Source organism: Cololabis saira, chromosome 4 (assembly GCF_033807715.1).
Source record: "Cololabis saira isolate AMF1-May2022 chromosome 4, fColSai1.1, whole genome shotgun sequence".
In the NCBI taxonomy this organism is placed as follows: Eukaryota; Metazoa; Chordata; class Actinopteri; order Beloniformes; family Belonidae; genus Cololabis; species Cololabis saira.
In genome coordinates, this window is record NC_084590.1 from 40,689,452 (window position 1) to 40,716,646 (window position 27,195).

The 27,195-nt window shown below is 41.4% G+C and overlaps 1 protein-coding gene across 2 annotated transcripts in view; it reads right to left on the bottom strand.

The window, feature by feature from the left end:
• Positions 1–7,363: 7,363 nt before the first annotated feature.
• The window catches only part of cntn5 (contactin 5), a 143,915-nt gene continuing 124,083 nt past the window's right edge, over positions 7,364–27,195 (bottom strand). Inside the window, exons 13-24 of one of the 2 annotated variants that reach the window (XM_061719791.1) lie at positions 26,867–26,994; positions 26,299–26,474; positions 24,784–24,904; positions 23,818–23,976; positions 21,233–21,382; positions 19,502–19,572; positions 12,315–12,549; positions 12,119–12,228; positions 11,791–11,977; positions 11,547–11,659; positions 9,734–9,902; positions 7,364–8,280 (exon numbers count right to left, since the gene is read on the bottom strand). In XM_061719791.1, coding sequence (XP_061575775.1) covers positions 8,189–8,280; positions 9,734–9,902; positions 11,547–11,659; positions 11,791–11,977; positions 12,119–12,228; positions 12,315–12,549; positions 19,502–19,572; positions 21,233–21,382; positions 23,818–23,976; positions 24,784–24,904; positions 26,299–26,474; positions 26,867–26,994 — 1,711 coding nt within the window. In that variant the 3' untranslated portion in view covers positions 7,364–8,188. Of the gene's footprint in view, positions 8,281–9,733; positions 9,903–11,546; positions 11,660–11,790; positions 11,978–12,118; positions 12,229–12,314; positions 12,550–19,501; positions 19,573–21,232; positions 21,383–23,817; positions 23,977–24,783; positions 24,905–26,286; positions 26,475–26,866; positions 26,995–27,195 lie in introns of both variants that reach the window. The other variant, XM_061719789.1, reaches the window with a different exon arrangement.

Here is a 27,195-nt window from a genome sequence, read left to right on the forward strand (position 1 = left end):
AGAAAGGCCCCTGCCGGGCCTGGGAGTCGAACCGGGGACCTTCTTGCTGTGAGGCAACAGTGCTAACCACTAAGCCACCCTGCTGCCTATAATATTAATATTATATAATAATATTATTATACTTAATATTATACTTATGACGTATACGTATCTGCGCAGCACTTAGCAACCAAACCCCGCTGCATTGCATTGTGGGAAGTTTCTGCTTAGCTAGTGTCGATCAATCCACACTAATACATTTCTCCGGAATGAGTATGGATAGTGCATACTATTGTGTACGTACTAATGTTTCGGACGCACTAAAATATCTCACATACTGTTTTTGCTACTCATTAGCGTGGAAGTATGCAATTTCGGACGCAGCTATGGGTTTCAAAATAAAACAGGAAATGTCAAACCCTGACAATTATTAGGTAAAGACATGCTAACGTTGCTGCTGCTGCTGGGTTGAGAATTACTGACGTTGGTACGGAGCGCATCGGAAACGCGACATTCATTGATTGTTATTGCATGCTGCGCAAATGCACTTGCATGTTGGTATTATTTCCTCCCTTCGATGAAATATTTACTTGGCAAGTATTACAAGTTTCCCTCTTGTCGTCTTTTTTACTGAAATGTAACCAGACTTCCGAGCGTCTGTATTGCTGGGCACCATGTTTATTACTGATTGCTGGCTTACGCACGTTGCTACGCACGTGCGTGATGACGTCTTCCGCAGCCAGCTGGAATCGAAAAGGAAATCGTTTGATTAAATTGAGTCAGAGACTATAATACACCTATTTTGCAACTGTCCCTCTCATATGGGTTTTGGAGGGATATGGAGAAATTTGTCAGCAATAAATTAAAATGCACTATCCAAATTACGCCTAAGGATGTCATAGTCAAGTTTAAATGTAATGATCAAGTTTTGACCTTCATAATAAATCTAATGCTCCTTTTAGGGAAATTTCTTATACATTAAGCAAGGACCTCCAAACCTCTCCCAAACTTCTGTGTTTTCTTCATTGACACCCATTTATATGTAAATACTATAAAGTTAACTGCAAATAAGAAAGCAGACCTGGCATTGCTCAAAATGTATTTCTGATTGATCCTGAATGATACGATTCACAATGTGCCTTTTGATTACTGTATCATCTTTACTTGCCACTTCTTGGTTGTACAATATTATTTATGTTGCTGCTGATGTCTGTGACAAAGATTGATTTTATGTTTGTGACAAAGATTGAACAAAACCTTTTGGGAAAATGTTGTATATATGTATTTGGTCACTGTTTGTCAGTGGACAGTATACTAGTACTACTAAAGTAGTATCCAGGATATCCAGTCTCATGTTTTGATATCAAGAGGATTGATTGGAAACCATAAGACACATAACAGGGCAAAAAAGAGGAGCTGATTATAATAATGTGTTTTTATGTGTTTAAATCAAGCTCAAAAACAGAGCATGTTTGTGCACTCGGGCTTTCTGATGTTAAGAGTTGGTTTTCGAGGCCAAGACACACTTAAACATCATTGAATTGTGGACTGCTGCAGCTCAGTGCTGGATGTTGAGTCTCCACGAGCCTCTCTTTTAATCCTTCTGTTCAGTCCTCAACAAAATGGATCACTTTCCTCATTTTCATTCTCCTCCATCGCTACCTTTCTGAATGCTCTGCACAGCAGGAAAGACTGGATTGGAAAAACTCCACAGAAGGTTTAGATGATGCCAAACCTTAAGTACACTCTGAATACAATACATGGGTTGGAAAAATTGTTGCAACACCTACATTGATTTTTTGATTCTTTTCTTTTTAAATACGCTGGTTTTTATGCTAAATTTATGCTCAAGTCAATTCCAAAGTCAGAAGTAAAAGGAAGAGCAGATCCTCTGAGGTTTGGCCGGCTACCAAGGGTTGCAGCATGCCCACAAGTTAAACAGGCCAGGGGTAAATGATACTTAATTTCATAGGGTCCAATGAAACTGTGAGCAAGATTGCTTAATTCTAATTTTAGAGGCAAGTCCTTTCTTTTGCTCAAGGATTTAGTCCCGTGAGCGAATGCAATGCGTAGAAAAGAGCTGTCATTGTTTATAGCGAGTTAGATACAACTGGAAAGAAGCGGATTGGAAGTGATTTAACAAATTGGATTAACTTGGAATATTACTGGATTATACTAGGATTGGATTGGACTATGTTTAAATAGATTTGCTCTGAATTTGTTTGCTGTCTCTGGAAGGGACACAGATTAATCTTATTGTAAAATGGAGCCACACAAACAAAGGTGATCGTTTAAAGAAATGCCATTTGCGATCCTTAAGTGCAGACACAACCATTTCCTGCTCTTGTAAAGAAACATCGGAGTTTGTGAGCCCAGACAGAGAGAGGATATTGAGACCAAGCAGACAATGAATGAATCACTGGGTTGTGGAAGTACTTGACCCACAACAGAAGCTCCAGGTACTGGAATTAGAGGCTGTGATGTGCTGGAAGGAAACAACTTCAATTTCTTGGTTAGTTTTCTCTTCTTGAACATTAGTCTGGAGCTGATAACCTTTTAGATCCTTGTCAGGCACAGAGGCAGGTGGTATTCTGTGGATTTCACAGCGGTAACTCTGCAGTCTCCTTATAGCTAAAGGAAATTTAGGTAGTCATAGGAAGTAGGAAGCTTTTCAGAAATGGTCAACAGTATTTAGGATGATTGTATTACTATCTGTAAGCAGTGGTGGACAGTAACAGAGTAAATTTACTTGAGTACTGTACTTAAGTACATATCCAGAGGATTTGTACTTTACTTGAGTATTAGATTTCTTTAGTACTTATTACTCTTACTTGAATACATTTCCAAGACAAATATTTTTACTTTTACTCGAGTAAATATCTAGGAAGGCGGAAAAGTACTCGTTACTTTCAGGTCTGCTCTTTTTTCTTCTTCCCTAAAATCCTATTGGACACAAGCTGTTTTTGTCAAAGGAGGAGACCTATCACAGTGCACGCTCTCCACTGGGATGTACGTAAAGCGGAAATACGTCAAGCCTCCTCAAAACGATACCGCCAAAGTAGCCTGCGTTTGTCAAGACAGAGCCACAACAAGTCAAGACATAGCTGCAACAATGGCTACGCCTGCGTCAGGAGAAGAAAGACAATCCGCTGAGTCGTCTGAGTCTGATAATGAGCCGGACTCGGAGCAGGGACTTTCACAAAATCCTTGGCCGTATCTTAACTCAATGTTTGAGTTCGACCGAGTAAAAAACGAGGGCACAGACAAACCACAGACATTTATTTTCAAATGTTTATTGTGTCTGCCGAAGCAGAACTACCTCTCTGCTTTCAACAACTCAACATCCAATTCTCAGAAACAAGAGTTAAAAGATCCTTAAATTAATTTAGAAAAAATATAGTAATTTACTGATGTGGAAAATAAGAAATTTACTCTTACTCTTACTCTCACTTTTACTTAAAGTAAATTTAAAAGCATTTACTTTTGGATACTTAAGTACCTTTAAAAGCAAGTACTTTTCTACTCTTACTCGAGTAATATTTTGACTGAGCTACTTTTACTTGTAACAGAGTAAATTTTGACCAGTAGTATTTGTACTCTTACTCAAGTACTGGGGTCGAGTACTCTGTCCACCTCTGCCTGTAAGTGGGATTCCAGTGATGTTGTCCAGGGATAGAGGAAAAAAAGCAGAAAAAAGCAGGAGTAGCACCTGGGAATGGGAAGAATCTTAAACAAAAAATGATTGAAGAGGCTCTGACGGACTCGACAATTGGAAATGTGGCTGATTTGGGTGATCAGTGAACCAGGGACTCAATTTCCCAAGTACCAAATCCATCAACACAAGATAGATTGAATAAATTAACCAAATAATAATTAATAAATAGTCATTTGTGTGTGTGTTAAGTGTTATTCTGGTCCTTCCAGGCAGCGCTACGTCTCCTCCACAGCGGGTTTCACCATCAAGACTTTTCTATTGTCAAGTCATGATCTGTTCTCTGCTGGGGTAAGCCTGCCAGATCCAAAGTCTGGTAATCCACAATGCCAGTTTTTTTGGCCAGGGTTCAGGAAAAGCAGGAGACGAGTCCAAGGACGGAGTCTTTTGTACTGACTTGGCAGCAGCCGGACACTGCTCTAGGGAGTCCAGCAAGAAACACAGAGAGACTGGTTCGTTAGTGCAGGCAGGAGCAACTATGAAACATATTGCAACTTCCCGGGAAGGAAGGTTAGTGCACTATCTAGCGATCAGTCTTCAGTCTGAGCCTGATCTCCGAACCTGATGGTGATTAGGGATGAGACGTGAGGCGAGGCGTAGCCCGGCCGCTTCTGCAATTATGCAGAATGAAGGGGGAGAGAGATGAGACGGAACGAGAACAAGCCAAGGTGGAAGGTCCACAGACGCTGACTGTGACAGCATGTTTGAGATCCAGAGAGGGAACTTCCATCATTTATTCAAATACTCACTGCTATTACAGCTTTAGGGAATGTACCGTAGCTTCTGAGGAAAGAGCAGATCTACTGTAAAAATGAAAATTAAAAGCTGCATGAACAGTTCCTCATTGTGTGAGATTACAGTTTACCTCTCACTGCTACAGAAGCATTTGTTAGAGGCCCCTTCCTTTCTGGCAATTTCAGCATGATTGTTAAACTGTGACCTGTCTGAGAAGCTAAGTCATAGCTCAGCTCTAAATCACAGTAGGAATCCCCACAGAGACAATTTAATACTGGGCTTTGTACGTTTTAGAAGGCTAAAGGACATCCGGGAATGCATGAGCGTGGCAGTACTATCAACTGTTACAGCTGAAGAGAATTACCCACATTGTGTATATAGTTTTCAATTTCGCAGAGTGCAAAGTCAGACTGAAGTAAAGAGGAACTTTACTTACCACTTTTTAAGCCTGGTCTCCAATCCTCTGACGTCTTTTAAAATGTTGAACTTCATAACTGTGGCTGTCAGGTGATTAGGTGCACAAGTCTGTCTTCATAATTACCATTAATTTATCATAGGTACTGTCATTTCATAGTTTACTCCCACCTCAATTATAAAATTATCCAACTGCACCACCTTCACGTCCACCCACAACCTCATGTCGAGTGGCAGTCACTGTAGCCTACCTGGGGAGTGGGAGGGGGAACTCTCTTGTTCTTGCTTTTGTGCTCTGCTGTTGACAGCAGTTACCACTTATCTGCAGTTATATTATTTAATAGCTAAAAAAAGACCTCTCTCGCTAACATGTCTGTTTTTATATACACTATATTTAAGTTAAGTCTCACAGCAGGTACTGTACAGCACGGAAACTGTTTCAACTTGCGAGTGAGGGGCATAATAGGCTTCCTTTAAACTGAGTAATAATAATGATGATAATCAGGTTTGGTCATTTCCATCATCAGCAAACCAGGGAGCGATGTATCTAAAAAGGTCAAATTGTGGCATTTTCCATTTGGAGCCACACTGTGCAGTCAAAAGAGCTCTCAGTCAGGGTGAAACTGGCGGCACAAACACAACGAATCCATCAGAGAGATCATTATGAGTGGCTAACGCAACAGTTTGGTACATTCTGACAATCGGAGAAGGGAAAAACAAACAATGCACCAGTGAGCGTAGCAACACAGAAAGACTTTGATTTCCACACAAGAGAGCTGCAGATGACCACAGGATGCTTTCCATGGTTTAACAAAAAAAAAAAAACACAAAAAAGGAAAGGAAAAACATAAACCTTCCACAACATTCAGCATAGTGGAAAACATTCCCAGGGAGGTAGGCATGCAGCACGATCATACAGGCCACCATAAAGAGAAGACTTCACAGGAACGAATACTCGCAGTTTAACACCAAGTCCAGCCCATTTATAAGCCTCAAGAACAGAACGACATTTCTATAAAAACAATAATAAAACATTCAGCATTGCTCTGAAGCAGAATTATTTTGGACGGATGGAATTTATACAAACCTGAAAGCAAGAAAGAAAGAAAGAAAGAAAGAAAGAAAAATACCATCGAGGCTTGCAGTGTTTTGAAATGGGAAGGATATGGCAATTATAAATAATAGTTCTTAAACACTTTCTCAAATTTCTCTGTGGATTCCTTCAAATTCATTCTGAAGGTCGACACTATAACTAAATGTTTATTTTTCAGTCACTTGTTGAATATCCTGCTCTTTTATACAGATTTTGTCTTAAATATATGTTGATTAAATTAAATAAAAAATTAAAAAATGATGTCATTGTCCAATTTTGAGGCTCCAAAGTTATAAAAAGCATTTAAATGTCAACAGCAACCTTTGAAATTGTTTGTTCTGCTTTTTTGCACATAATGTGCCATTGTAGATCAGATGTGACTAAATGTGGATAAAAAATAAAGTATATGATCTCGGACAGCTCAGGCTCAGTGTATGAAGTGAGAGTTACAGTACATCACACTCACATGCACAAACACACGCTGACATTAACCCAGGGGGAAAGTTCATGTTTTAATTGCTGACACTATAGGTCCGGGCTCTCTGAACCAAACAGATTTTCTTGCTGGATACATAATCCATTATCATAAATCAGATGCTCCAACACAGGCAGGTGCTGCATGAATAATTAAGGGTTGGTACATTAGCACTTGTGTCGAGGCATGTGTTTGAGCAGACGTCATCCAGCAGCCTAAGAGCACTGCGGAAACTCTCCATCCACATTAAACAGCTTAATGCTTTGCACCCGCAGACGGAAATTATACACAAGTCAGAAAGAGGAGCTCAACCTCACCCTCCTCCCGCTCCGAATGAAACCAAAAGAGAGAGGTCCTATACGGAAGAAAGCGTGGGATAGTCGCTCTTCGGAGCACTTTCGCTCCCCCCCCTTCTGCTGTGTGGTCCCATCCCCGGTGGTTTCACTGGTATTCCTGTCTGAGCCTGTGCTGGAGAGCCGGGTTACTCCGACGCTGTAATGGAGTCCTCGGAGCTGCAGGCGGTCCGAGCCAAAGGTCTGCTAAAGCCAGAAATCTTTAGGTCTACAGATTTCCATACTAACATTAATTGCACTTCAGGCAAATTCTTTTGGAGTTCTGCCCAGTGAGAGATAAGCGTGTATTGCAGACGGCGCTGGAGAGGAGCCTTAGAGAAGTAGAGATAGGCTTGAAACTGCCTGTGTTGGCCCTGCAGTGGCTCTTTTATTACAAAAAAGTTTTGTGATCTCCTTTTGTACGTGTCTGGAATTCAAAACTCAGTAGAGAGGCTCTTCATAGTTCAAAAACCTCTGACAAACACGTGACTTTATATTCACCGACAGCTGAAAAGCAAAATGATTCAATATGACTTAATAAGATTATCGTGAAATATCATAAATATTCTTTTTTTTTAACTTTAGAAATAACAAACAGCAAGCATTTAAAAAATATACATCACATTTATTTGTACTGACACCAGGAGTCCATACAGAGTTGTCTTTGTCTCTTGATGTGTTTGGGCACTACAGGTAGGTGCCTGTTTCCTATTTCCATACATCCAACGGTCAAACAGTTTCACCGAGCACTGCTGAACTGCTACCAAAAAACAGAGTTGGACATAGCTGACACACACCACTGTTGTTTTGTCTAAAGGTAACACAATGTACAAAAAGTAAGTCTGGAAATAGCAAGATTCTTGGGTCCATATAAAACTTTAAGTTTTCTTTTTCTTCTCGTCAATGTATGAATAAGAAAAAACAATGCACTTATCTCTACTGAGCTTCTGCTGCGATGCTTGTTAGGCAGCCGAGGGGTAAATTGATGCAGATAAGTAATGAAAAGAAACAGGCTGGCGGATCCCTGTATTACTACCACAGCAGCTTTCGAGGAATTGTTCATGCTCTGCGGATCCCCAGAGCTGCACAAGCCGTCCGTAAGTGGTTCGATGCCAGTCAATGGGAGGAACACAGAACGTTAAAAGTGATTAAATAAATCTTTCCACACAAAGCACACTACAGTACAACACTACTGTGATGTCCAAAAAGATCTGTGCAAATCAAACATCCAAGGCCTCAAACGAATAAAACAGGAAACTGAAAAAATAAGAAGTGTGAGGAGCTGCGCGTTGGCCGGCAGACTCAACCCCCCGTTGGCACGCCTCAGGCCCTTTGAGATGTGTGGCCGAAGCAAGCAGGCAGTCAGAGGGAGTGAGGGAGCAGAAGACTGGGGCCCCCCCTCCCCTTCGTAAAAAAGCGAGGATGGTCCAGTGGCCTCACCAGGAAGCTCAAGGCACCAGAAGAACCAGGAGCAGCGCCGACCACGTCAGGGTCCAGGGCAGGCAGTGCACCGAGCACTGGCTGCTCTTCGCCCGCACACCTAGGAGACGAGAGACGGACAGATATTCAGTAGGGGTGTAACAATATATCGTGCCATGAAATTTCGCGATACAAAAACGTCACGATACGTGTCGTGGAGGTGACAAAGTGTATCGCGATATTGGATTATTAATATTAATCTATTGTGTTGACTAGAAACGCGCATCTGACCGCGACCGCGCAGACCAAAATCTTACTCCGCTCAGGAGAAACTAGTCCCGTTTTGCAGTCCCATTTTGAGCTCTGAACTTTTACTTATGTAAGGCTGGTGTAGAGTTAAGCCTTACCTTATTAAATTAAACCTTTTTCGGGTCGTGAGTAGGATAAACACGGGGGCAACTTCTGCTGAGTTCCAGTGTACTTTAATGCCCGCTCAACAGCGTAGGATTTTAGAACATCAACACAGCACCTAGTGCTGTATCACTCCGCCTAATCTAAAACAACTACAGATAAACTGACTAGTGTAATTATAGTCCCTGATTTACAGAATATAAAGAATATATTTATAAAATAATGAACCCTGAATTACCAAAATAACCTTCTTAACAAAAATAAATCTCCTCTTACACTTATAAGATGATTATGAATCAATCTTTTTTATGATGTAAAATTGTATGTATTTATTTACTTTTATTTATTTATTTAATTTTAGTTGTTAAATTTCTGGAAAAGAAAAAAGTCAAATCATACATGAGAGAAACTATTCAGTTTGTGGCAAAATATTTGTACTTGTATGAAACTGAAGATGCATAATGCAAACCTGACATTTACTTTTAGTTCAGTTTGTGGAAAATGGTTGGCCTGGCTTTCTCTTTAAAACTTAAACAGTTATAAAGCATTACAAACTGGAACAATAGGGCAAACGCACAGCATTGTTTTGTATTTTGTGTCTTTCAAATAAATGACAATTTTTTCCAGTCATATGTTCCTCATTCAAGGTTGTTAAAAAAATACTGCTATAATATCGTATCGTTATCGTGACCTCAATATCGTGTATCGTATCGTATCGTGAGATTAGTGTATCGTTACACCCCTAATATTCAGCAAAGATGGGTTTATTTTTAATGCTATGCACCTCCGCTGATCTCGCGGAGCCTGAAGGTGTTGGAGAAATTGTAATTATCCTAAAGGACAGAAAGAGAACATTGAAAGAAAATAACAACTCGGAGGGGAAAACGGCAACCAATTGCCCCGCAAGGCTTCCTTGTCAAACACAGGGCTACAAACTGTCTGTTCATCCCGTTTCTTAGAAGTTAATTGGCTGTGCAGGAGTAGGAAGGTTTGTGTGGGCGAGGTAATTAAAGCCGTATTAACCAAAAGAAAAAACTTGGCTCCCGCAACAGATGTGGCGACTCCGAGGGAGGGAACAGCTTGTGCATAGAGATTTGATTTTAGAGGTCACGCGGCGGAGGCTCTGACTGAGTGTGAAGGCAGCTAACCAGCTTTGAGCTCACCGGAGGATGTGACAACTCGAACTTGGGAGCTGACTGCTCCCTCTCCGCCTTCACTCAGTGCCCGGACCTCGATGATGTAAGTGCCTCCCTCTGGCAGCGTGAGCATGGTGGACGGGTTGATGGTTCTTGTCACCTGGTTGTGGCCGCGGCCCTCCTGCTTCAGTAAAACCTGCAGGACATATGCAGGCAGCCACTTCAGGTCTGCATCCTATAGCCTACGTGCTTCACAATATCAACATTTGCTCTGGTAAGAAAGAGCTGCAACACAGAATGAGTGAGAAACCACATTCCTAGATTAAAAGTACGTAATCTACTTTTAATCCCGTTTTTTGCTGACCTTTAGTTGCACTGCATTATCAATGAACGGGTCTATTTTCCAGAGGTGTCTTCAGTATTCACATTCATTACTCAGGAAGAAGTATAGATACTAGAGTTTATAAATACTCCTGTAGAAGTTGAAGTATCAACTCAAGTTTTTTACTCAAGTATAAAAGTACTGGTTTCAAAACTACTTAAAGTATAAAAGTAAAAGTAATGTAAGGGGGAAAAAAGCCATTAAGGACAAAAGCCATTAAAAATGAATGCATCTTAGTATAATGCAAATATATTAAAGAAGCATATATGTGTACTATTGAGCATTAACATGTGTTTTAGAGAGCAGGAGATATGATGATTAGTTGCCTATAAGTATTGTAATGGTGCAAAAAGTCAAACTTCAGAGGCATGTTATCATTTATCCTAACCTTTATTGGAATGTACATCCAAGTTTAGTTGCAGGAATCTGAGGGAACGGATGCAAGAACAAAACTGGACAAGAACATCTGAAACAACCACAACCACATTCACTCTATCCGGATGGAGCAATTTAACTGAATAGTTTTTTTTTTAAAGGCCGAAATGAAATAGAGTAACAAGGCTGTTTTTAAAATGTAAGGAGTAAAAAGTACAGATAATTGCGTGAAAATGTAAGGAGTAAAAGTAAAAAGTCGTCTGAAAAATAATTACTCCAGTGAAGTATAGATAACCAAAATTTCTACTTAAGTAAGGTAACAAAGTATTTGTACTTTGTTACTTGACACCTCTGCTATTTTCATACATAAGGCGCATGATAAAACATATATACAGCAAAATAAAAAAACAGTCTGGTTAGTCGAACTTTATTCAACTCATTCACAAAAACTCAGAATATCGTTCAGTTGTAACTAAAACAGAAAAATACTTTCACATTTTCCACAAATCCACAAATAAAAAGTGGAGGCGGTAAACGTCACACTACGTCCTGTTCTCTGATTGGTTGACCGTTGCCAGTGATAGCAGACATCTGAAGTTAGTGTGAGGTTGGAACAACATTGTATTCCAACATTTGATTATAATTGGATTATGATGTAGATTTGGAAATTGGGTTTAGTCTAAAAACCTAACGTTGGCTTAACGTCTAATTATAGTAAGGTAACATGGACTAAATGTTGGATGATTGTTTGATTGCCAGCACTACATAATTAGTGATCTTACGTTGTCTGATGTTGCTTTAATGTGTCTGAACGGTCCGACCATCAATCAAGCGGAGCGGCTAGTCGCTACCAAAGTCTCACTAAAACTGCACTATTTTTGAGTGTAGAGTACCATATAACATTGTTTTGAGGTCAGTAAGCACAACAAAATTCATAAATAAGGCACCCCGGATTATAGGGCGCACTGCTGATTTTTGAAAAGATTTAAGGATTTTAAGTGAGCCTTATAGTGCAGAAAATACGGTAATACATGTCAAGGATGGCAAAACATTTTTTATGCAGATTAAACAAAGGATCATTACCATGTATCCGATGACGTCAGATTCATTGTCTTTTGCCTTCACTGGGTCCCAGTTCAATGAAATATTGTTGCCCTCTTGGATCCACATGAGGTTGTTTGGAGGCTGAGCAGGAGCTACGTAGGGAGCACAATAACCCGAGCGCTTAATTCAAACACTCTTCAACAGAGCTCCATCCAACTAGCTCTGGTTTTAGTCCAAATGTAATGACTAGCATGTATTCTGCAGGTGGTGTTACGCGACTCACGGTATTTCCTGGTCTTGACTGTGAAAGGAGCACTGGCAGGACCCTGGCCGATGCTGTTGAAGCCTTTCACAGAGATGAGATACTGACTGTCCCCCTCCAGTCCTGTCAACACCGTAGATGTTTCATTTTTCACAGTAAGCTGTTTTTTCCCAGACTCTTCCTTCTCCGTGTCCCTCCAGCAGCTGACCTGTTAAAAGACAATAAAGACTGAAATATTATCATTCTCAAACCTCATATAATGCAAAAAAGGTAAACATGCTTTTTGTACCCGCGCAAAAAAAAACTGTCATAAAGTTTATGTAAATACAGGAATGTACACAAAACCAACCTCATATCTTTTCGGCTTTCCAGGGCCGGGACTAGGGGGTTTCCAGGTCACCCTGATTTCTGAGGAAGAAATGCTATAAGCTTTCACATCAGACGGTGCTTCCCTTGGCTCTGTGGGACGAAAAAGGAAAAAAGAAAAATTGTTCTTATGACAAAATTCTTAAAAGCCAACCATCTAACCCTTAATACTGACTCACCTCCTTCAGCAGAGTGAATGATGACAACTTTGCTGAACGGCCCATCTCCCTTATTGTTGTACACACCGACCTTTACCTCGAATGGGGTGAGGGGAGGGAAGGTCTCGTCCCTGTACTTGTACGTGGTTGCATCCGCTGACGTCACCATCTTCTCCTTCCAACCTCTGGTCCCGTTGGCGCGAAATGCAACAATATATCCGAAGCCCTCGCCGTTCTGGAACTCCTCAGACACAGGCTGAAAATGTGGAAAATATAGAAAAGGAATAAAAAAAAAAGAAAGAAATCACCAAAGAGCCTCTGCCAGGCCTGAAAGTCCGAGAATAAAATGCCCACTTTTTCTTATCTGGGCAGCCCTTTGAGTAAAAGCAAGATTCTCAGCAAAGAAGAAAAAAAACAAGATTTTTTTCCCGTGATGACCCCAAATAACCACCTTTCCCTGTTCCCCGACCATTTACTGTAACTGCTTGCCTGTGTAAATAAAGATGCAGCCAGCCTTGAGTAATGGAAACAAATCATATTTGGCTCAGTTATGCCCATTATGTCGCTATTTATCTTTCCATTTCTGACAAGAGGGGTTTTTGCGACACAGGTTCCATGCACCGGCTTCTGAGTGATTATCTCTGGTTTTCCTGGAGTGGTGAAACTGGGAGCCGTCTTCCACAGCTGCTGTGTGCTTAATCAAATCAAATGCCAATTAATTAAGTAAGCGGGAATCTCATTTAAAAAATGAGCTGCAGGGATTAAATCTTTGGCTAGATTTAATAAATGAAAGACACCTGTACACCTGGTTTTGGCAAGAAGTCTGCTTGCTGATGCTATAATGTGTTAATTTGCATAAGCAACAGAGTAACATTGTCCCCTAAAGGCCTCGCCCATATTAGCCGTCCAGTCTACTGAGGAATCGCTAGAGGACTAGAAATGTAGTTCAAATTTCATTCAGCGAAGACCAATCCCCATGACTGCCTAATTACACGGGTGATCTGTGGAAATAAATGAGCTTCCATCAAAGTTGTCATCAGAGCAGGTGATGCTCTTTGAGAAATGTCAAGGAATGCGTTAGCCCAAACAAATTATGAAGCCGGCTTGAAAAAAAAAATACTCGCGGGTTTGGGGAGTCGGATAGTGCCAGATTAGTGTGGACAGAATGTCAAAGATCTGTTTTCTCATTGAAATGATTATTAGACCTCAGACCTCACCGATGGGTGCAGGGAGGGCGACTACGGGGGCAGCCCTGCAGGTCCCCCCCATCGCTCCTCCAGAAAAAGCAGTTCAACAGAAGACTCTAATGAGATGACTGAATAAGGCTGCAGAGACTGTTTAGTCATTCATCCTGCTTAATAACCTTGCCCACCATGCCCGTCTAGGCTCTGACAACTCTCCGCTGATGATTGGAAAGGCAGAACTGCCACGCGCTCACATGCCTTGACTGCCAAAAAGGGGCGAACGTTCCTCCACCGTCTCCTTTAATATCTATCTTCATTGATCACTGACAGACTCTTGATTTATTTCAAAAAGCATTTAGCAGAAAAAGAATAAATAGGGCAGAGCAAAACCAATTTAGAACGCCACATACCAAAAGGAGGCTAATGCATCTAAGAGGAGTATGTAAGCATTTTGCTCCGATTCTCTTTAAACTGACAGACTCATTCCTGCATCTGAAAACCGGCAGAGAGACGACACCATTGTTGGAGGGAATGTTTTACCACAGCGCACTTAAGAAGCAAGCTGATCACAATACAACACTATTTCAGTAAAAATAAATAAGTAGAAATGATAAAGAATACTGGGCTTTATACTGTGGCCCTTGGAAACGGAGAACCCATTTACCTTTTTCTGCAGTTCTACACAAGAAATGGTTTTCAAATAAATGAATCAGTCCCGCCTTGAGTGGACGCCTTCAGTAGGTTCCTTGTTTAACCAGACACTAGTTTTACTTGGCTTAACACTGGTGCAGGCAGTTTCCCTCCATTGTTCTTTCAACACTGGACTCGATATTACTTATGGAGAGGTTGTCGATGTGTTGTGCCGTCCAAGGTAATCACATTTTTGTGATTATAAATAGAAAATGGTTCCACTAGAAAACACCATCCCATCTGGAATGGACATTATCTCCCATAATGTGCCACCGAGGTGCACTTCCCATGATGTGAAGGTTATCTTCCCAGTGGCAGTTGGGCTGCGGTGCCTAATAACTACAAGAAAACCTGTCAGTTGCCTCCACATCTGTTCACTGCTCCCCTGTTAATAAATCCTCCAACCAATCTCAATTGCAAATGATCAACTTTGCACATAGCAATTCTATACATGCACGAGCCTCAGCCTGGCTGGAAGCCAAGCTCTCCTCTTGGATACGTCTCCCCCTAATGTCCAAGTAACTGGGTTTGAGATTTATTACACTTTATACATCCAACGTAGCTAGAGGTTATAAACACATATTTATGAAAGATCCCTGGATTTAGTGGGAGTGACTCTCGGAGTCAAGGTTAATCATCGCAGCGCCTCTCTGGTGGGACCGAATTTTAAATTTGCTGCCTCTTAATCACTCACAACGCTGATGCGGCTCTACAGCCCAGCTGGCCTTCTTCAAGCTTCATCAGCAGGTTTTGCAAATGTGGCCAAGTTGCGCCTCAACCTTTAACTTTAAAGTTCTAGATGGTCAAACGACTCTGGACATGAAGCGGACTCCTCTTTAAAAGGCAACACGCCGCGATCTGGAGCTACTGTCGCGGAGTTGTTAATAATAATGAAACAAGTTATATTCCCTGCTGGCAATATTTCCACAGCTTGCAGTACTCTGGAAAATACTCTATAAATCTCACAATGAGGAGAAAAATAAAAAGACAACTTTAACAACCTGCACAGGTGGCGGGAATAGGTGCATTCACTGGCGAACCATAAATAAGTCAGACGTAATTTAATTAACTTGAGTAAATATGGTTTGTACTGTTCACGAAAAACTAAATCAAGCTGCCTTTTTCTTTTTGCTTTTTTTTAAAAATCCATCAATTCTCTCTGTAATGACTTAAATTAATTATTTTTAGTCTGATATCACATCTTATCTCTTCCCCATTTGGAGAATAGCTACTTTAACTTCCAATCTTGTGAAAAACCATTTCATAGCAGCGGATTGTAGATTCTTCCTCAAGATTTGTTCCTTTTTTTATGAAATACCTGAAGTCCCTTCTCCAACCTCCTGAGAGTGTTTCACTTGGAATTACAATTCAATGAAAGCCAGTCAGATGATATCGTTCAGAACACCGCAGATGGGTTGACCATGTATCCTTTCTGAAATGGAAAAAGGTCACTTTACACTAATGATAAGCACTCACCTGAGCCCCGCAAGACAGCCTCAACCTTTCTGATATCATCTTGGATATAATGCGCACCTCACTTGCCTTTTTCTATCAAAAAGGTCATGACTTCCTGGGAGTTTCAGCATCATCACATGGGTTATTTTTTCCTGCCGCCGAGCTGTCGGGTATGTGGTGCAGACTCGTTTGTCTGTCTAAAAACACTCCCACTGCAGAGATACTGCTGCAGAAAGTCACACATTTACTGTCATTCTGACTTTTATTTCTTTGCAGACAGTCTCTGCACTAAATGCAAATAGACTGTGCATCAGTGTTTTGGGGGCATTTCGGGCCTGCAGTACACCTACCACTTTGTAATGCTATCATTTTCTTGTCAAATTAGTTAAAAGGTGATCTGATACTGAGGATGTGGTGTGATGAAGTGGTGTTTCAGACTTCCTGCTGTGTGCAATATAGTAGATGCTTACTATTGTTGTTTTTGTCTTTGTTTGCTTCATAAATCTGCATGCATCCTTTACTGAGGTCAAGTCAGGACTGTATGCCGGCTACTGTACTACTTCCTGTAGACCTGAGGTCTGCTCCAACTGTCAGCTCCTTTAAATCAGGGCTAAAAACATTACTTTTTTACTGAAGCGTACTTAAATTAAATACTTACCTGCTGTACTCTACTGCCCTTACTTTTTAACAACTTGTGCTTTTTATTATTTTACCTCTTTTCTTATCATTTTATTTGTTATTTACTGTTAAATTGTGTCTTGCTGCTTTCAATGTTGATGTCAAGCACTTTGAATTACCTTGTATTGAATTGAGCTATAGAAATAAACCTGCCTTGCCTTACCGTTGTACCAGTGGCCAATTCTTCCTAAGACGTGTGCAGAATATGGTTTTGCATTGTTGTAAAAACTTGGATGTCCCTGGAAGAGATGTTGTCTTGAAGCATATGCTGCTCTAAAACCCAATGTACTTTCCTACATTGATGCTGCCGTCACAGAAACGCGAATTATCTTTACCAAAAGGCCCAGATACAACCCGGTGTCATCACAGGCCGTGGCTTTTAGCCCGCTGCCGGATGGTCTTTTTCTGCTCTGGAGCACACAGAAGCCATTTCTTCCAAATAAGATGTGGAACACTGATTTGTCGGGCCACGATAAGCGTTTCATCTCGGAGGTGTTAACGCCACCCGTGGACAAGGTTAACATAAGGCTCCTTTTTTTGTGCAGTAAAGTTTTAAGTGAGTGTATCTTTGTATTGTGGTGCTTGGGGAGGCTTTCTCAGAGTAATCTTTGGCCCATGTGGTCCATTCATCAATAGTAAAGTGACAGTTCTTGATGCAGTGCATCTTGAGGGACTGAAGATCATCAATCTCGGGCTCAGGACTGCAATCTTTCCTTTTACACACTAACTTTACGCCAAATCCCTCGAATCGGTGGTGAAAGAGACATCTGTAAATCCCTTTTTTTCTCTCCTTGAGGAACATCACATTTAACCATTTCAAGGATTTTCTTATACATTTATTGACAAAGTGGAGCTCCTCTTTTCATCTTTGCCCTCTTTGGATTTTGGTTTTGTAAATAATCCTCATTACAATTACCTGTTGAAACCTCCTGTTTGAAATAAGGATGCTAATTTTCTTCCACTCTAGCGCTAAATTGCTGCGGTGCCTCCATATTTTGAAAGTGTGTAGGTATACGTCCATTTTTGAATTTCAGGACAAAAGAATGAAAAATACATGGAATATCTTAGGTTCATACAAGTGTCAAAATCACTGGGTGTATGCTCCTATTTTTAATCTGAATATTGTGTCTCTAAAGAACTTCTTATCACACTCGGAGCAACCTTTTAGAGACGTAGTAAGCACCTTGTTTTTGAGAGTGTGGCAGCGTATCCAGCCAGGCTGTTGTTGCTGTGCTTAGTGAACTTTGGGATCCTTTGACCAGCTCCTGGGGTGCACTTGACAAGGACGTCGGATCCAAACGAATTCATTATCATAAGTTATAAACCTGACACTAATTTGCTCAGTCACAGTTTGGGAATTTGGAGGTTTTATTTTCCTCTTTGAAGACATTCAGTGTTATTCATTTGGAGTTGATTTCAAAAATATTTGCATAGATGATGACATTAAAAAGGTTTGTCTTCTGCAACTCATAAAAACATATGATTTGAAAACGTCTGATACCAGGAGGCCGAAATCTGTAAGTAATAGCTTTAAAAAGAAAAGACAGTCACTGATATCAAGACAATGGAGCTCTTATTGATGCACAGAGGATTCCCTCCCAAGTCCAGCACCATGAAACTTTACACGAAGTGGAAAGAGGCTACAGATCAGTGGGGGTCAAGGCCACCGTCGAGGATGAAACAAAAAAGATCCAGGGTTCATCTAGAAGATGGCCCCCAAGGATATGCTGCTAAGTTAATGTCTCAGACACCAGAAATCCAGTAAGGAGGAAGATGTGGAGGAGGAAGCACCATGGAAAGAGAAGCCGATGCACTGCGTGTACCATCCACTGATTAAAGAAGTGGCTGACAGGCACAAATCCTACCGGTGGCTGGAAAAGGCTAAGACTGAAGGACAGGATGGAGACATTAATCATGACGGCACAAGAACAGGCCTTGGGGACAGGAGCGCTTGAGGGCAGGGTCTACCACACCGGAGAAGACCCCAGCTGCAGACTCTGCAAAGACGCCACAGAGACAAAGCAGCACATAATAATGAGATGCAAGATGCTGGCAGGCAAAGCAGACATGGAACGGCACAGCGGGGTGGTGGTTATAGTGTACAGGAGCATCTGCACTGGATATGGGTTGGAAGAGTCCCAAAGTCAAGGAGGGGGATACGTCCATGGGTGGTGGAGAATGAAAATGCAAAGATTCTGTGGGACCTCCAGATCCGGACTGATAAACTGGGGATGGGTAATAAACCGGAGATAGTGGTGCTCGATGAAGTCCAGGAGAGAGCAGTGGTGACTGACATGGCAATCCCAGCAATACCGAGAAGAAGGAACACGAGAAATTTGAAGAGTACTGGGGTTTTAAGGAGGAAATGGAGATCTGGAAAGGGGAAGAGCAGTGGTGCCGATAGTAGTTGGAGCACTTGGAGCTGCGTCCTCCAAGCTGGGCTGCAGCAGATCCCAGGAACAACGTCAGAGACCTCAGTCATATATACATATACAGTACGCGTGCATATAATCCCTCGCTATAACGCGGTTCACCTTTCACGGTTTCACTGCTTCACAGATTTGCATTGTGCGTTGTGTTCTGCATTCTGATTGGCTAAACAGTCTCCCCGCTTCTTCACTTCCTGTGTGTCAATAACATTACGGTTTAATATGTACTGTACATGTACGTGAAAAAGCTTGCCAAATTTAAGTTTGCACATTTTCTCCAAAACCCATAATGTTGACAAAACGTCCTGCACCGATTCTCCCGTTCAAATCCAATGACTCGGGTCGCGGTGCTGATCTCTGCAATTTGAAGCCTTGTATAATAATTGTAAAAAAAATAAAGGTTACTACTCCACGGATTTCACCTATCACGGGTTCTTTTATGAACGTAACCCCCGCTAAAAACGAGGGATTACTGTATAATCAAAAGGCTGACGATACATTTAAAACTATGCTGAAATAACTACCTCATTTATTTTCATTTGTAGCCTTTTGACCTCACTTTGTGCAGCTTTTAAATCTTTACCGAAATTACATTTTAACTGAACAGTTTTAAGAACGAGAAACCCGAAATATGTGCAGGTGAGTACATCCAGCTTCTCTTCAGCAAAGAGTCCAGTCTTTAAGCCTGGAACAGCAGAACCACAGTGACATGTGTTGTTTGTTCACGCGTCGTCACACTTGCGCTACAGGGGGGGTTTGGCAGAGGACCTACCTCCCACGAGATGACCAGTTCGTGCCTGCGGCCGTTGCCTCCGCCGACGTTGGACGGTGAGACTGAAGGAACTGTAGAAATGGAAAGGTTAACACTGCATCAGCGGATCAAATACTTCTGCAGCATAAAATACTTCTGGAAACGGATGAGAAGACGATGAGTCACAAACAAACATACACCGTTTCGATTTAATTAAATTATTGTACACCTACAGTAGAACTAAAAGCGAATCAGCCGCTGGTGAAAAGAAACGTAACAAGGCACTGAAAAACATTGAATGGTACACAAACCTTTAAAAGCATAAAACAGCACGAAGCCGTGAGCTTTGAAGGTTCCGGTTCACCTCCCTACCTACGGTGCATCACTGGTAGGAATGGGCGATATTTTACCGTTCACGATAAACCGTCAAAAAAATTCCCCACGGTAAGAATTTGTCATCTCGCGGTAAAAACGATAAATTCCCGTTGATGACGTTTTTGTGTAAAGCTGATTTATGGTTCTGCGTTAAATCGATGCACAACGTAAATGAAGGAAGGAAGGAAGGAAGAAAGGAAAGAAGGAAGGAAGGAAGAAAGGAAGGAAGGAAGGAAGGAAGAAGGAAGGAAGGAAGAAAGGAAAGAAGGAAGGAAGGAAGGAAGGAAGGAAGGAAGGAAGGAAGGAAGGAAGGAAGGAAAGATATGAGCCTGAAAGAAAAAAAGAAAGAAAGAAAGAATTTAAAGAAAGAAAGAAAGAAAGAAAGAAATGGCCTGAAAGAAAGAAAGAAAGAAAGAAAGAAATGAGGATGAAAGAAAGAAAGAAAGAAAGAAAGTAGGAAAGAAAGAAAGAAATGAGGATGAAAGAAAGAAAGAAAGAAAGAAAGAAAGAAAGAAATGAGGATGAAAGAAAGAAAGAAAGAAAGAAAGAAAGAAAGAAAGAAAGAAAGAAAGAAAGAAAGAAAGAAAGAAAGAAAGAAAGAAAGAATTAAAGAAAGAAAGAAAGAAAGAAAGAAATGGGCCTGAAAGAAAGAAAGAAAGAAAGAAAGAAATGAGGATGAAAGAAAGAAAGAAAGAAAGAAAGAATTAAAGAAAGAAAGAAAGAAAGAAAGAAATGGGCCTGAAAGAAAGAAAGAAAGAAAGAAAGAAATGAGGATGAAAGAAAGAAAGAAAGAAAGAAAGTAGGAAAGAAAGAAAGAAATGAGGATGAAAGAAGAAAGAAAGAAAGAAAGAAAGAAAGAAATGAGGATGAAAGAGAGAAAGAAAGAAAGAAAGAAAGAAAGAAAGAAAGAAAGAAAGAAAGAAAGAAATGAGAAGAAAGAAATGAGGATGAAGAAAGAAAGAAAGAAAGAAAGAAAGAAAGAAAGAAAGAAAGAAAGAAAGAAAGAAAGAAAGAAAGAAAGAAAGAAAGAAAGAAAGAAAGAAAGAAAGAAAGAAAGAAAGAAAGAAAGAAAGAAAGAAAGAAAGAAAGAAAGAAAGAAAGAAAGAAAGAAAGAAAGAAAGAAAGAAAGAAAGAAAGAAAGAAAGAAAGAAGGATAAATTCCGGTTGATGAGTTTTTTGTGTAACAAACATGGCGGATCTAATAGATTTATATTTAAAAAGGTGGAGTTGAATTGGTATTTTTTTTATCGTCATTTTTATGGTTATCGGGATAAATGCCAGAAATGATTGTGATACATTTTTTAGTCCATACCGCCCATCCCTAATCACTGGCTGAGCAGGATTTGGTGTTAACAACACAGTGCTGGGAGGACCTACCTGCTTCTTTCGTCCGGACCCGTCTGGAGGGCGCGCTGGGGTCTCCGGTCCCGATCCCATTGCTGGCCACAACCCGAAACTCATACTCCACCCAGGGGTTGAGATCCACGGCCATGGCAGACTCCATGTCCCCCGTCACCGGGTCTGGGTCTGGAACAGCAGCGTAGCTCGCGTGTTCATTCACGGTTTACATCACATGCAGTTTACATCACACGCTACAAATACGCTGACAGAGCGAGCCCTCAGCTGCGAGGGTGTTTGACAGCTCTCAGCTCTACGGGGGCATTTTGACCAACACCAACCAGAAATGAAAGAGTTCGGTTGCTTTTCTAAGGAGCTAAAAGGTTATTGCAGCCTTGAGTCTTTTGCATTTTCACTCGGATCTAAGGGAAAGTAGATCAGGCGAATAAAGTCAGCTGAAATGTGTCAATCATCAGAGCGCAGGGTACAGCCTCACTGACACGCCAGTCGAACCAGAAAGTTCCCCTTTCGGCTGCATCTTAGCGAAATCTGATCATGTTGCACAAAACTGCTGCGAAACAATCGGACGTTGAAGTTTAAAAACTCGGACTGACAGCTTTCCCGTCACAATCCGAGCTCTCTCTCCCCATTTGCTCTGGGGGTTGCTCGTCCCCCACGACTCTCCTCGGCCGACTGAGCCAGACACCAATATCAACTATTACTGCAGCAAAGCGTAACACAAATAGATTTTATGGCCGTTGTGAATATTAAACCTGAGATGAGTGAGTCAGGAAGGCGGAAATAAGCCTTCAGCCAAAGCAACCAGGAGAACAAAGAGGATTTTCTAGCCAAACATTCAACTTTCCCTGCTTTCATCTGAGCAGGTGTTTCAATACTAAACACCAGGCTGCTTTTTTATACTTAAGTGGAACAGAGCTGATAGAACAACCATGTCTGCATAGTAGCAGACGGGCGTTCGTTAACAGCAACGCCTTAATTGAAGACTAATTATCAAGCCTTGTTATAAATAACACCAGGGCCATTAAAAGTGTGGAATTTGAGATGGAAGAAAGTGTAGTTTTGTATCATTTACATCTGCGTTTACAGCTTTTAACCCTTTTGTTTTCAATAGCTTTTAGCTTTTATTGGCAACTATACAACCCTGCCGCTCGCAGATCTTCAACGCGTTTAAATACCTAGATGTTATTTTATGTTACACAGTTTGTTTTACTTCCACGCACGTTTTTCCTTTTCCTCTGGTTTTTGCTCGGTGAAGCACTTTGAGTTGGAGTCGTCTTTGAAAAGTGCTTCATAAATAAAGATGAGTTAAGTTGAGTGTGTAAAAGCGGAGACATGATCCTTTAACCTTAAAGCCACTGTCTCACTTCAGATCAACTGAGCTGGAGAGCGGAGCCAAAATAAATAAAAATAAAAATAAAAGATACAAAACTTCTGGACTTCTCAGTTTTTCATCTCCTCTGCAGACTCACCGTGACTTGGCAAATTTTTAAAGCAGGTGGCAGTGCAGAATCTCCCCGAAAACTTTGCGTTTACGACATTTTGATGCATGAACAACACCTTAATTGCAACATCAGCGCACATATGGAAGTGTAACCCATTAAAAAGCTAATCAATTTATGGAGTTCCTGCAGAACGGGGCCACATAATAAATCCCATTCTCGGGCGGAAAAATGTACGTTTTATGAATGCATTTAAAACAGAATGACTTCAGAGGCTCTATAAACAAACACGGATCCTGCAATAACAAACACATATTAACCAAAATCGCACTCCGGTTACAAATGGAGCAGAGATCTCTGAAACGGCGGAGCGTATTTCTCATCACCCAAAGCAGCTGACGAGGAGACCGGCGTGTGAAGGAAGCTGCTCCTCAAACCTGAGCTGCTCGCTCTGTCTGGACGGAAAAGGCATGAAAAGTCCAGTCCTTTCATGCTAATGTTCCAGCACGGACAATACATCAAGGGGTCCTTAATTGTGCTTCATCAAAATAAATCCTGTGGACCAGACATGATGTGAGGGGAGTATATAAAAAGTATGATTAATATATCTGTGGGGATGTATCATTATCACCCACTGGACTCTGCTATTATTATCAAATTAAAATGGATTATGCACAACGGTGGGCAAGCGCTCATCCGTTCATGTTAAGTGATAATAACTGATGGTTATTGAGTAAAGTTGCAGAAGAAAAAAAAGTCACATCTCTTTAGAGTACAGCGTATGGCGTGAACGTTATACCTAAAAGGTTAATTTTCCAACTAAATTCTGATCTGCAAAAATACTAAAATTCACATCAGTGACATTTGAAAAGCTCTCCTGAGTAACGGACCTGTTTAACGGAGAAATGACACGCTTTCATTCGGACTTCTCAAACAGGCATGTGGCATTAAAGTCTGTGAAGGATCATTTAGGAGATTTATGAGATTATGTTCAGAAGTAGAATCAGAACACGCTTCATTTCTGAGTCTCCAAACAGCAACTTTGCTCTAGTTGTGTTGATTTGCCATCTTTGTGCATGACATTGATCAGGATTTAAGTCTTTGTCTATGGCCCCTTATTAACCTTCTAGCTGCAGAGGCTGCAATTTGCAGCTTATTGATTACCTGTTTTGACAGTTTGCCACCCTAATGAAAATGGGCTCCGGGCTTGTAAATTATAGGTGCTGATAGGGCTGTGGTTATCCAGGCCTCGTGTCCAAGACAGAGTCGCTGTGCTGTCTGTGATCTCCTCCACTATCATCACTCCAGGGGGTCCGGGTGGACCTGGGGGGGGGGGGAATCAAAAGACAGAGGAAATTACAGGTGTGACGTTTGGTGGATTTCAGAGCCAGAAATGAGTCGGACAACCCTCGGAAATGTCAGGACAGAAGTTTGACTCTGTGCTATTTTTGGAGGCACTTGGGTTTAACTGCGCGGCACGTCTTCCTGTATTTCACATACGTTTGCCCCGGTCTTCCGACTGGCAGCTGAGTGATTGGTTGAAGCGCGGTCGCGCGGCTCGGGGTTACTGGCTGTGAAAGCGTTCGTCCCTATGCACCGCGGCCGAAACCGCTGTTGAACTCTGACCACACCTCGCTGCGAATAATACTTGTGCAGCCAGCAGAAACAAGACATCGATTCGAGCACAGAAGGAGAAACGACAGGACAAGCCGATAGGTTGGGTATGAGAGCGTTCCCTGAACTGTATGGAAAATTCCGGCGCTGATTCCTGTCACAAGTTGCTGGCTTTCTTTCCTTTGATTTGCATCTTCCTCAAAACAAACACTGGCCTAATACCGCCGAAATGACAAGCTTGAAGTATTTAATACTCCCAGTCTCCACCATGCAGCGAAAGCAACATGCAACATTCAGCATTAAAAGGTCCACGAAAGTAGTTTCTATTTGCGGTTCTTCCTTTTCACCTAAAGACTAGTAATATTCACAATGTCTTGAAGTAAAATGTCAGAGAATAACTCATATTGAAATAATGAGTTGATGTTATTCTGCGGTCAAGGATCGGTTCATGCGTCTGCAGCGAACAGTGTCCAACACATCTCTGTGTACAGGTGGATCGGGAGATAACAAGCTTACCTCGCACAAGAAGTTCAGCCTCTGCAAATATGGTGTCAGCACTGGTCTGGGCTCTGCATCCATACTTCCCAGCATGTTTCAATAAAATGCTCCTAATCATCAGATCCACTGTTGAGGACTGCTGCAATAAGGTAGAGGGAGGCATAAAAATGTCAGGTATCAGGAGGGCGTAATGAGCGTGACACAAGACGTGTGGTTCCATTACGGCTTGCAGGAGCTCTTGTGGCTTGAAAGATTCCTGTTTAATTCAGGTGCTTTGCTCGGTGCTGCATTTTTCAACAGCTAGTATTTTCTTGCCGCTGAAATGAGAAGAGCCTAAGGCTAGACTGGGAATAATCCAAGGTCTACATGCAGTTGTTTAGCACAAGACCTGATTCAAATTACACACCATGCATCAGCCTGGCCTCTGCTGCGGCTGAGAGAGACTGTCATTGCAGATGCTCTCCCTCCCAAGCACAGTTGTGGCAGAGGACACCTTAGGAATTATCTGATTTGGACATCCAGTTTTGAATAAAGACAAACGGGGGATACTTGCTGTCTAGCTAATCTCTCTGCCACCGCTTGGTCACTTTCTGTTGGAAATTCTGTTACTATACAAATACAGTCAACAGAACTTTGTTGCATGACAGTTTGAAGACGTCAGATTAATACTTCACTTTATCAATCAACAATAGATCAGATGCAAAGATAGAAAAATAGGAACACATGCGGCCAAAATGGCTCCAGAAAAATAATATTAATAATAAGCGTTTAAGGTTAAGATGAAAAATGAGTCCGCTTGAGGCACGAGGATGGCCACCACACTTTGGTTCTGTAAACAGTTTGTGTAGAGGATGTGTGTGTTTTTTACTGTGTACAATTTGTTAAGATATCCTCCCGCAGATATTTACACTTGATATAACATTTTTTTTAAGTGAAATTCATAATACAGCCGGTGGTATGTGTTTCATTTTGTTGCAGTGGATATTTATGTAAACACCCTGAAATCATAGCGGTTCTCGCGCTAAGCTTCAAATCCAAGATCAGTGAGCCAGCATGAGATTTTAGCTTCATTTTCACAAAAAGGGATGGAGTTGAAAACCACAAATTTTATATTCTGTTGCAATAAGTGATTCTATAATGATACTACACTACACAAACAGCCTCTTTAGAAAAGTCCTTTATCTTCTAAATCTAGTCTAGTTGTTTTATATTGAGCAAAAAATAAATCTCAGGAGAAAAAAAAAGTTTTGGACAAGTTTTCTTAAAACTACCAAATAGCCACCGAACTAAAACTACTAAAAATACAATTTTTTTTATTTTAAACTTTCTTAAGAAAAGTATTTTGCAGTGTGCGAGTCTGACCTTTACCAGACATTAAAAAAAAACTAAAACAATCATACTTCTTGGTCTACATGTGATAAAAAATTCAACTAATTTAAAAAGTTGACCAAAAAGATGGAAAAATAAAAACAGACAAGAGAATAACAAACGATATAAAGTTACTCTTAGTGTTGCTCTTACTCTTGCTCTTACTGTTTGGATGTATTCAAAGTGGTCCCCGTCTTGCTGAAAGTTAATGGGTTTCTGGTTGAAGAACCACTGGAAGGCCACGTCCAGCGACGTGTCGTGCGTGGCTCTGCAGCTCAGCACCACGCTCTCGCCCACCGTCACCTCCACTCTGCTCGGGCCCAGCACCACGCGCATGGCCTCTGCAAGCACAAAGCTGCTGCACTGTCACCTCTTTCTAACCCGGAACCAGCGTCAAACAGCTTCATTTGACTGCGGCGTCGGTGCCAGACAAATGATCGGGACCCACATTTATCCCGGGGCAAAGGCGCTCATCTTTGTCAGATGAATATCGTGGTTAGGTCAGATTCAGACGGTGTGCAGTGTGTCTGCGAGCGGGAATGTTTCACTGTTAAAGTGTGCCCTTGTAATATGATTCTTGAATGTGAAAGCCTTTCTTCACGGCTGAGCGAGCACAGTAAATTTCCTGGCACCGAAGCAAAGGTGGGGGGGGAAAATGACATTGGGGACTATTTACTGGAGGTTGACTTGTGCTAATTTGGCAGAAAATAAAGGCCTCCAGGGCATCACTTACCTTTTACCCACAGCATGGCAGTCATCTCTGCCGAGCCCAACTGATTCTCCGCCCGGCACACATAGTTCCCCTCATCTGCTCGGCTGGAGTTAACAATTTTCAGTGTGTTGTTCCGTAACAACATAATCCTGTAAGAAAGGACACAAAAATCAATACTCGTATGAGAAAAAGATTCACGTCGCAGCAGCGGCAACGCAAGTTCAAGCATGAGGTCACATGTTTGGCTGTGTGGGGTTACAGGAATAGCAATATTCACCGGGGATGAGAACACAAACGCTCGAGCGGCATCCCACGGCAATCCCAGTCAAGTATCTGAAATGAAATTCTAC